General features: G+C 35.6%; 1 protein-coding gene across 1 annotated transcript in view; it reads left to right on the top strand.

Moving 5' to 3' along the window:
* The first annotated feature begins 1256 nt into the window (after nt 1–1256).
* Nucleotides 1257–11397, top strand: part of CAMTA1 (calmodulin binding transcription activator 1) — a 1308299-nt gene continuing 1298158 nt past the window's right edge. The window contains exons 1-3 of the mRNA XM_006873121.1: nt 1257–1268; nt 4512–4581; nt 10046–10164. Of these exons, the coding sequence (XP_006873183.1) occupies nt 1257–1268; nt 4512–4581; nt 10046–10164 (201 nt within the window). The remainder of the gene's footprint in view (nt 1269–4511; nt 4582–10045; nt 10165–11397) is intronic.

The raw sequence follows: 11397 nt of genomic DNA, 5'->3' as shown, positions 1-11397 counted from the left end.
GGTCCCATTCCCAGAAATTCTGGCTTAGTTGGCTGGGATTGCAGCATGGGCATTTAGCATGTAAAAAAATCTCTCTAGATGACTGTACTATGTAACCAAGGCAGAGAACCACTGACCTAGGTTTCTTGATGCTCTGTTAAGTATTTCCTTCGTTACACCACACCACATGGATATATATTCAGAAACTGTGTTCTCTCTCACTTGATCCTGTACTTCTATTTTATTTCCAGTATAGCGTTTATCCCGATTGGAAAATATCCCATCTACTGTTAGCCCTACCTCTACTAGGTTATAACTCCATGAGGGCAGGGCCTTTGCCTGTCTTGTTCACTGCTATATCCCAGCTCCTAGGATCGTGTCATGTTAGGTACTCACTCAGTATTTGGTGAGCAAATGAAAGAAGTTGCAATAAAGAGATGTTCTCTGATAGGGAAGTACAGGCTTCTATAATTGCGTCTAGCAGGGTATCCCAGCCCTGCCAGGAATACCTTCCAAGGGGACTACAGGGCTTAGTCCGAGATTTAAGAGTCAGCCAGGGATAAAACCTTACTGCTAGTGAGAAGGCTTGAATTCAGATCTGTCTGACTCGTTCTCCCCCTCCCTTTTCCAACTTATGGTGATGCTTGTATGTTAGGGTAGCACTGTGCTCCGTAGGGCTTTCTATGGCTGCATTTTTTTTTTTTTTTAAAGGAGCTTTGTGAGCGTAGTGGTTATGAGTTGGGCTGCCAACCTCAAGGTCAACAGTTCGAAACTACCAGCGGTTCCACGGGAGAAAGATGAGGCATCTGCTCTCGTAAAGATGTGCAGCCTCCGAAACCCTGTGCGGGGTCACTGTGAGTCGGAACCGACTCCACGGTACTTAACAACAACAGCAGATCATCAGACCTTTTTCCCCGAGGCCTTTAGGTGGACTCCAACCTCCAACTTTTCAATTAGCAGCCAGCGGTTTGCACTACACTGGGTTTCTGTCTGCCTTTGAAGTTGTGCTTTCCCCACTCTTCTGTGTTCCTTAAGGACAGAAGTTACCTGAGGAGTCCAGCCCCTTAAGGCTAGTGCTTTCTCCTGACTGTATTGTGTAAACACAGAAATATGTCTCTAGGGGCCACGTTAAAGCACCTAGTTCCATGTCTTAGTTGCTTTGATAACCTATTTTGAGGGTAGAATGAGTCCACCCACCTAAGAAAAAAAGGCCTGGTGATCTGCTTCTGAAAAAGCAGCCCAAGAAAGCCCGAGAGAGCACAATTCTAGTCGGACACATGAGGGTCGCCGTAAGTTGGAATGGGAGGGTGAAGAGAGGCAGGCAGATCTTAGTTTAAGCCCTCAACTTATGTAAATGGATTTACTTTCTAGTTAAAATAGCTATTAAAGACCACTTAAAGATGACAACTTTGGAAGCCCAATGGTGTAGTTCTAATCAGTCCTCTAGGGTTGGAATCAACTTGATGGCAATGAGTTTAATTTGTTGTTGTTATTATGCATGCATGGGGCACGGTGGCTCTGTAAAATAACCCCTGGACTGCAAACCACAAAATTGTCAGATCGAGTCCACTAGCTGTTCTGTGGGAGAACGATGAGGCTTTCTCTTCCTGTAAAGATTTACAGCCTTGAAAACCCTATACAGGACCACTATGAATTGGAGCTGAGTGGATGGCACTTAGCAACAATGCTTGGATGCAATATTTTATTTGAATGGGTCGGGTGCATTATTTGTGGTATATTTCCCTCTGTAACACTGGCAGTGCTGTGGTGGTTTTTTGTATTTATGTTATATGTGTTACTTTATTGCTTAATTGTTGAGTTATTTGGTTTATTTTTTACTTACAACCAGATTATGAAGTCAGATATAAAACTATCAAGTCATTTATTAATGTGTCCCACTGCTTTTCAGAACTTTTGATGCCAGACCATTGTTGGATGCCTTGATCTGTGGAGATCTTATGCCCTCTTTCTGGTAATAGGAAGCCAGGAAATGTTAAGCTTTGAATGGAGACCTTTTTTTAAAGACTTTTTTTTTTAACATAAAATTTTAAATTTCAATTCAGAAACTGCATTCCATTAAGATGACCTGTTGCATAGATGTGGTTAGGCTGTTGCTAGTGACTTGCAGATTTACAAGAAGTCAAAATATTGCTGACTTTACAACACTGACTTTTCGTAATGTGATATAATTCTACACTCAGTCAGTCATAGGAAAAACCTTACTGTTCTATTCTGGAAAGAATACATGGATTTTGAAGTTAGTCCCTAGTTTATGTAGAGCATCCTTAGGCGTAATTCAAATGGGAAGGGCAGTAAAAGCCCCAGCACAAGAGTTTTTCAGAGGTGGAAAAGGAAGTAGTAGAAGTGATATTATGGAGAAAGATGTATTATATGAGCCCTGACAATAATAATGACTGTTGAGACCCTTTGTTGTGGAGATGTTGTTGTGAAGTGCCGCTGAGTCAGTCCTGACCCATAGCGACCCTGTATAGGGTTTCTGAGGAGCTTCTGGTGAGCTTGAACCGCCGACCTTGCACTTCAAACAGCTTTGCAGTCTGGCGCATTAACCTACAGCGCCACACCAGGACTGCTGATTATGGATATATAGAAGAGGAAAATGAAAAACTCATGAACGTCAACTTTAGTTTGATTTCAGTGCTCTTTAACACAAAAAACTCATGCAATCCTTAGTTTGTTCCTAGAAAGTATAAACATTTAAAGATTATTTTTATTAACTGAAGTTACAACAGCATTTGTATTTGTGTTTGTACTTCTGAATTTAAAAGTTATATATACGTGTTTTTGTATGTGAAAATATATGAAGGGGCTTCAAAAGTTCATGGAACAATGTAACTAAAAGATAATGGGACTTTTCCCCACAAATTTTAGTTGACGCCCCTTGTACAAAACAAAGGATATATCATTTCAGCAAATTCTACATGTGCCCTTTAGTGACATCATTTATAATCTTCAAGTTGCATACTTTAGAATGTTGTTGTTGTTAAGTGCCGTTGAGTCGGTTCCCACCCATAGCAACCCTGTACAGGGTTTCCGAGGCTGTAAATCTTATTGGGAGCAGAAAACCTTATCTTTCTCCTGCGGAGCAGCTGGTAGTTTCGAACTGCTGACCTTGCGTTTCTCAGCCCAATTTGTAACCACTACGCTACCAGAGCTCCTTTAGATATGCTCTCCCATTTAATTCTCCCAGCAGCCCTGAGACAAGAAGAGGTCTTATGTCTGTTTTCTTTGGTGAGGTAATACAAAGAGATTAAAATTTAAAATAGAATGGATTTATCATTTCCAGGTTAGAGTTAATATAGTTATCATTTACATATCATTTACTTCCTCAAGGACAGCTAATAAGTGGTACAACTGGGCTTCTTTGTATTTTAAATATAAAACATTGAGGGTGAATTTTGAACTTGTAAAATGTTTTTGATTCCCTAAGTATATGAATAACGTGGTTTATAATGTAGGATGAATAATCCCCAAATTATTTAATACTGCATCCAAGTAAAAAGGGTATTCTTAGGATTGAAAGTATCTGGGTAGTAGGACTAAAACACTTTTTTCTTAAAGAAATCGTTTTGTTGATTTGTATAAGGAAACGTTTATTTTATATAAAGGAAGCAGCCTGAGAACCAGGAACTTTGTCTTCCAACTTCCTCTTGACTTCCTACGCCTATCATACTACCAGTTGGCACTCAGTAGATCCTTTTGGATGAATTGTGTGATGGGCTTACTCTTGGGAAATGGTTAATCATGTCATTGAATATTGACTGGACTGCAAGATGAATATGGCATTGGTGGTTCTTAGTAGGAGTAACTATGTATTGTACATATGTTGTTGTTGTTGTTAAGTGCTAAATCTGTAAAGGGTTTCTGAGGAGCAGCTGGTGGTGGAGTTCAATAGTACATGTGCTCCCCCTTAAAAAAAAAAAAAATCACGTGAGTTAAAAAACATGTTCACCAATATATCTTTTTTTCCGGACACACATATTTTACATTTTGAAGCAATTTTACACCTACAAAAAACCAAAATTGCAAGTATAGTTAAAAGAATTCCCCCCCATTTGAGAATAGGTTTCTAATATGTTTATGACCCTCAAAAACCTTATTGTGGATTCCTTACAAAACATCATTCTCCTTCATAAGCACAGTATAATACTCAAAATTAGGACATTAACATTGATACATTTCTACCACTGAGTTCTCAAATTCCAGTTTTACCAATTGACCCAGTGATGTGCTTTGTAGAAAAAGTTCAGGTAGAACCTTGGGCTGCATCCAGTTGCCATGGTGCTTTAGTATGTCTCTAATTCAGAATAGTTCTTGGCCCTTTGGACTTTCATGACCGTGACTCTTTTGAAGATTACAGGCCAGCCATTTTGTGGAATACTGCTCAATTTGATTTATTTGATGTTTCCTCATAATTAGATTCAGGTTTTGCATCTTTGGCAGGAATTTCACAGAAGAGCCAGTATATATCTTTTTTAAAGATTAGTTTTACATTTTATTTTCTGTTTCCTTAGAGCGTTTCCCAAAGTGTATTCTGCGGAACTAGCACCTACTGTGTTCTCAACACCGTGCCACCTATAGAAGGTAGGATTCGAAAAAGCTTTTGACTTACAGGAAGGGGTGGGCTTGGCAGTGAGAGTAATTCCATCATCGTAGCACAGTGGAAATAGCCTTCAACCAGGACTGAGAAGACCTGGGTGCTGCCATTAACTTGCTGTGTGATCTTAGTCCTTCTGAGGGTAGCAACAATTTCACCTCATAAATGTCTTTAATGATTAAAAAAGGCAAAGAGTTTAATTACATGGAAAACTCAAAGCACTGTGCAAATATTAAGGTACTGAACAATAGTTCTACATTCCTCTAGTGTCAGATACCAGCTGTCTTGGAGTAGAAGTGTGGTGGTGTGTGAAAAACCACAGTCCTATGTTTGAATTCCCATTGAGCTACTTAACTAGCTGTGGATCTAGGGCAGATTAATCTAAAGCTCAGTTTCCTCATCTGTAAAATGGGGGCAATTATACCCTGATGGGTTATTGTCAGGATTAAATGAGAGAGTGCAATGTGTAATCCTTTCTGGGTGCCTGCCTTGATATGTAGTAGAGTCCTGCAGATGGTATGTTGTTGTTGTTAAGTAACATGGAGTTGGTTCTGACTCATAGTGACCCTGCTCAGGGTTTCTGAGGCTGCAAATCTTTACGGGAGCAGAAAGCCTCATCTTTCTCCCGCGGAACAGCTGGTAGTTTTGAACTGCCAACCTTGAGGTTAGCAGCCCGATTCGTAACCACTACGCTACCAGAGCTCCTTGATGGTATACCCCTTAATAAATAATAGTTGATAGGTTTACTTGATTACATGTAGTTCAAATGAACTTGAATGAAATGGAGCATGCTCTGAAATCCAAATTGAAACCACCGGTTGCAGAGCCTCATGCCACTACTTTTATTCCCACCCCTGCATTTTTACCTTGAAAATATAAATGCAGACAAATAGTGAGATGCTTATTGATGAGCCTGAGTTACAAGTTGACTTAAACCCAGAGCAGAAATTTGGTAATATGATTACAGTAAGAGGGTAAGTCTGGGACACTTAAAAATAGAAAGGGGAAGAATTGATGATCAGACAGCTGTCAGAAGAGGAGAGGGCAAGTAATTAGTTAAATAGCAAAACTAATTATGCTTTTCTATTAAAAAACTATTATTATTGTTTTTCTAACCTTTAAAAAGTCTTTTGGTTAATTACAATTGTGTTTAATTCATTTTGGAGGATTTCTTCAGAAAAGAATAATGAGAAGTCAGATCAATGCTTGGCACATAGTTGATGCTTAATTAATATTTATTTTTGAATGAATAGTGATTTCAAAGGTCTTAGGCTAGTAATGGCAATATTTGCTGCTGTGAGCACTTTGCTGACTTGAATATAACAACAATATGTGCTTACATTTTCCTGAATCAGTTCTTACCCTACTAATTAAAGCTAAGCACATAATAATTAGAGTTAAACAGAAAATTGTAGAGCTTCCTTTTAATTTTCTACTCCAAATTGTTGATCAGATATGTTCTCAATAAGATTTACTGATACACTGTTATACCAACTTAGTTTGAACAGTTCATTGTAAGGGCTGAGAGATTAGTCACAATCAGTTTGATCAAATAAGAAGAACTCATCATTACTCAGAACAAAAATTATTTAATTTTTATTAATTATGAATCAAAATAGAATGGATGTGTCATTTCCAGGTCAAAGTTAATACAGTTATAATTTACATTGCAAAAGTCAGCAGAGTGTTCCAAAGAAAAGGTCAAATGGATTTCTTGGATTTAAGTAAGGATTTGACAGTGTGAATCTCAATTTTTAGAAACAAAACATGAAAATGAGGAATCTACTTTTTGCCTAATTAATATTAAGTGAAAGAGCTGTTTGATACTTTCTAGAATGTCTTATTTAAATTATACTATGCCTCTAAAATTATTATTTGGGAAATATTTGAAGCTTGACTAGAAAGGATAGTTCATTCTCTAGAATTATAGCTGTCAGCCAAGCTGATCATCTGTCAATTTCAAGAGCTTCACTAGTTATTTTTATTGTGAAGTAGGCTAGAAAATTATTTCGTAAAGCCATATATCATACATGCATATTTTGCTAGATAATGATAATGAGATTTTACTGTCATTTGGTTGACACTATCATTTTGCGGTGTCAGAGTTTAACTGTTTGGATTAAATACTGAGATGCAGTTGAAACCAATGCTCAGTATATACTAATTTTATTGTTATCTTAAGATACTGTAAAAGAACTAAAACCCTGGCATATGTATTTATCTAATTATTTTATCTTTTACAGCCATTCCAAAAACTGTTAAAAAGCATCTTTTCATGTAAATATAATTTCATACAGTATCGCCAAAGGAATGATTCTTTTCCAGTATAAAAGCAAAGTTACTCTAAATACTTCAACTGGAAAAATTGAGATTTGAAAATAAGAGAAATTTTAACATTTTGCCAATTTAGTTCCTGATATTCTTTTCTCAGTGTTAAAATTGCTGTCTTCATAATGTTTCTTGAAAACATCCTATTTGTATTCAGTGTGAACCTAAAGTTCTGGAAATAGCACAGTTTAAAAACTGATTAAGGGGAACCTATTGACCTGTCATACTTTTATTCCTTTTGAACCTATGGCTGCACATCCCATAAAGTGCTATATTTAGAAAGTTTATTGAGACAGTGCTTACACAGCCATTCTCTTTTTCCTTCTTAAAAGCCTTTGGACCAATTCACCGCTGTTTGATTTGGTATCAGAGTGGAAGACTAAAGAATTCTCTATAGCAGTTAGTCATGGTGATGAAAAGAGCAGACACACACATTATAGACTCACACTGCGTATATGTTAATAAATATATATGCACCTGTATTATGCACACATATACAGACATATATAGCTACTTATGATTTCTGTGTCACAGGGCAGCTGGATTCCTAAGGATGCTAAAAGGACAGACCACTAATATCAGGTTGTGATCATAAACTTAGTAATAGGAGCTGAGGCTTAATATTCTGTTCATTATTGTTCAAAATTATATTTGATTGTTGTTGTTGTTAAGTACTGTGGAGTCGGTTCTTATTCATAGTGACCCTGCCTAGGTTTTCCAAGGCAGCAAATCTTTACGGGAGCAGAAAGCCTCATCTTTTTCCCACAGAACAGCTGGTAGTGTCAAACTGACGAGCTTGAGGTTAGCAGCCCGGTTCGTAACCACTACGCTTCCAGAGCTCCTTTTGTCTCTCTTCTTAGAGATAGGACTACACATATATAATTCAGAGTAAGTCCATTGATTGAGTGCCTAGGATAATGTTATTTTTATAGAAGTTACCGTATAAATACTGAATATTTGAATTCAGTGTAGATTTTAGATTTTTAATTCTACCTTCTGAATCATACGCACCATGGACGATTTTTTAAAATGAGAATAAAACCACATGGGGAAGAGAGAAGGGGGAGGTAAAGGCTCATGTGATTTGGTATTCTGTGCTTTAAAGTTTTATGGCCCATGGCACCTCCCTTGGGAGGAGAAAGTGCAGAGAACCTACATAAGCACATAAAATTATAAAGGTTTTATAGTGTGTAATTAATACAGAACTTTCTATGAACTTTCTCTTAGTTAAGCTTTTTTCTTTAGGTTCTATAGTAGGATTTTTTAAAAAGTTTAATCGTATTTTTCCTTTTAAATTCAAATTTTGCATTCTTGAAAGCAGTCAGTTTTAAGTTTTTCGAGTATTTATACTGCTTATAGAAATAGAGTATGGGTTTTATAATTCAATTGGTTTTGTAGTTCATGCACTAAAAAGATTTAGAATGCTAAAACTCAATCTTAAATTCATCCCTTTAAAATATTTCTTTATGATGTAGTAAATTTTTTTAGGCTTTATTTTTGTGCCCAATATTTTCCAGGTAAGATCTTATCCTTAGGGAAAAATGAGTTCATCAGATGAAAAATCTTGGGAGAGGACTTTATTGCAACCTTAGGAAAAATATTTTAAAATTCTTTTGTTTTTCACATGTTGATAAATGAGATTATGCTATGCAAGATTATAATAAATAACTCAAAAGTAAGTTGTTGTATTTCACTCTTCACATTATTAGCTAATACCTGTATGCGTATATAAAGTTATTTAATTGTAAGGCATTTTGTTATTGAATGACAGTAAATTTTGAAGAGATTTGTGCCTTGGAGAGAATTAGAAATCACATAATTATCCTTGGTATAGGAAAACTGAAAATATTAAGTGATTTACCCAAGGCCATCTAATTAAAAGGTAGCAGAATTTGGCCCAAATCTTGGACTCTTGACTCTGACTTCATTGTTAATACCCAAATAAGTCAGTTTAACTATGACTTAAACAAAACAACAAATCCACTGCCACCGAAATGATTCTGACTCATAGGTACCCTGCATAGGGTTTCCGAAGCAGTAACTCTTTATGGGAGCAGAAAGTCCCATTTTTCTTCTGTGCATTTGAACTGCTGATCTTTTAATTAGCAGTCCAGTGCTTATCCTACAGTGTTACCAGTGTTCTTTAGTGGAGCAAATTCAGTCTCTTTAATGTTTAAATGTGTTGCTCCTTAGTTCTTAGTTATGCATTACACCCTTTGAATGTTGGGGCTTCCATTTAAGGAAAATTGCAGAGGGCAATTAGAAACTGCGTCTGAAATGTGCCAAGAGGAGCAAGAAATTTTGAGCCAGACAAAGCAACTTTATTACAAGAGTGAAATAATAAATGCACATTTAGTGTTATATAAAGGAAATGATCTCTTCTAGAAAGTAGATGGATTATTAGGTAGTCAGAAGTATCACCTAGTCTAGTTTAGAAAGTAATTAACTTTTCTCTAATTCACTTAGAAGAGTTTTGATGAAATGCATTATATTTTGATGAAATACATTAATTTATATAGATACATATATGCAAATCAAGTTAATTAAAATGATAAGTTTTTAGATTTAGGCTAGAAAGGCCAACTTCTGTATTATCTGGTTAGTTAACTGCAAAATTAAATCCCTTATATTTATAAGATTTGTGATTTGCTTTGGAATTATAAAATTTATTAATATTCTAATGGATGAATTAGTTTAGGATTAAAATATGATCTTACATATTATAATTCTTATTATTTAGTCAATTTATGTCAACTGGTTCATAAAAGATTTCTAGGTTTTATGAAGTTAAATCCCCCCCCCACATACAAATTTTGAGGTGCTTCCTGGAAAACATGGGGCAAAGAATCTTTAAAATTTATGTTCTGGTTTTGAACAGCTCCTAGAATATTCCTTCTTCAGTGGCTTGTCTTAGAGCAAAAGCTCAGTCTTTAATACTTCTTGACCAGATTCCTGCTGCCATCTATCTGAAAGTGTATAAATGAATCTTATTAAACTAGGAGCAATAAGGTAGCCTTCTGATGTTCTTGGCCTCAAAATGATTAAAGTGAACTATTGTTTCTGATTTTGCCAGTACACTTGTAATTCGGGTTTTCTCTGAATTTATTGTTTTCTTCTTTATAGATGATCATGGGAACAGCAATAGTAGTCATGTAAAAATCTTTTTACCGAAAAAGCTGCTTGAATGTCTGCCGAAATGTTCAAGTTTACCAAAAGAGAGGCACCGCTGGAACACTAATGAGGTAGATACATTTCTGTTTTTAAGGGTATAATTTTTTTAAAGACATATTAGGTTATTTTGTATACTTTTACTTTATATTAGGTCTAAATTTAAAACACTGAACTTGGGAATTGTCTTTAAGAAGAATATTTTATCTGTAATTGACAGAAACCAACAAGCTTCTTGAAGTATGTCTGGTCTGCTTGGCTTTTGTTGAAAACCGTAAAATGTGCACGCTAACTTACTAAAGTGGCATGAGTTTTTATGCTTGTGTTTTCTTGCATTTTGGTGTCTCTAAGGTGTGGTTAACTCTGTCTCCATCTCAGTTAGACATGTGTTCTTATGTTGTCATGAATTAATAAAGATGCAGCCCCAGGTGTTCCACTGAACATTGCAATGTCTTGACAATGTTAAGTGTCTATAAATTGAGAAGAGTACTTGGTCCTCTTCTCTGAAGGAAGTTTACTTGGAAAATGAACTGGTATATACCTTAATAGGAATTTTTGTTAAGAACAAAGACTGTGTAATAGATTGTATATTTGGCATATAGTTAAAAGTAAATTGATGAAGAATGAATAAAAGCTTGTCTTCTTGGTTGATGTTTCCTTTTTTGGATAGTTTTTTATCCTAGGAGTTTTAATATTAGGGGTGGTTTGCCTGGCCATTCTTTTTGTTTTGAAATTGGAACATGTCATTTTAGGGTATCATTTGTTTAGTGTGGTGATAAGAATTGGAGATGTATCTGTTAATTTGGGGATTGTATTTTTTTAATTCAAATGGTTGAAGTTACTGGTTTTACAGAGTTGGTATAAACTGATTTGTGTTGCTGGGTCATTTACTTACAAGTTAACTTAAACATAGCACCCTGCTCTTTATTGGGCCCTCAGTTTTATTAAAAGACACAAGAAGAAAATAGTGTTGCCTTTAAAAAAAAGATTCTTTTTACTCTAACTTCTGGACTTAGAATACTTTTGAGTTATAAGTGTTCATATAGATAAAAGTTTTTTTTACTGATCAGTTTACTGTTCAGTTTAAATACTAATCTAGAACCTCAGAGCTTTGCTATCTTTTCACAACTGATTAAAATTTTTAAAAAGGGTATCTATTTTGGTTACTTGCATTAAGTATATTTTACCCTCAGACAAAATTTTTTGTTCGGACAAACATTAGCTAGCTTATAGGCCTCCTGTCTTAATCAGTTATTAGTTATTTCAAACATTTAAGACTTAAAAACAAAGTAAATACGCTGAAAATG

Source organism: Chrysochloris asiatica, unplaced genomic scaffold (genome assembly GCF_000296735.1).
Source record: "Chrysochloris asiatica unplaced genomic scaffold, ChrAsi1.0 scaffold00223, whole genome shotgun sequence".
NCBI lineage: Eukaryota > Metazoa > Chordata > Mammalia > Afrosoricida > Chrysochloridae > Chrysochloris > Chrysochloris asiatica.
The sequence above is the reverse complement of the archived record's forward strand: the minus strand, read 5'-3'. Positions and strand labels throughout refer to the sequence as shown.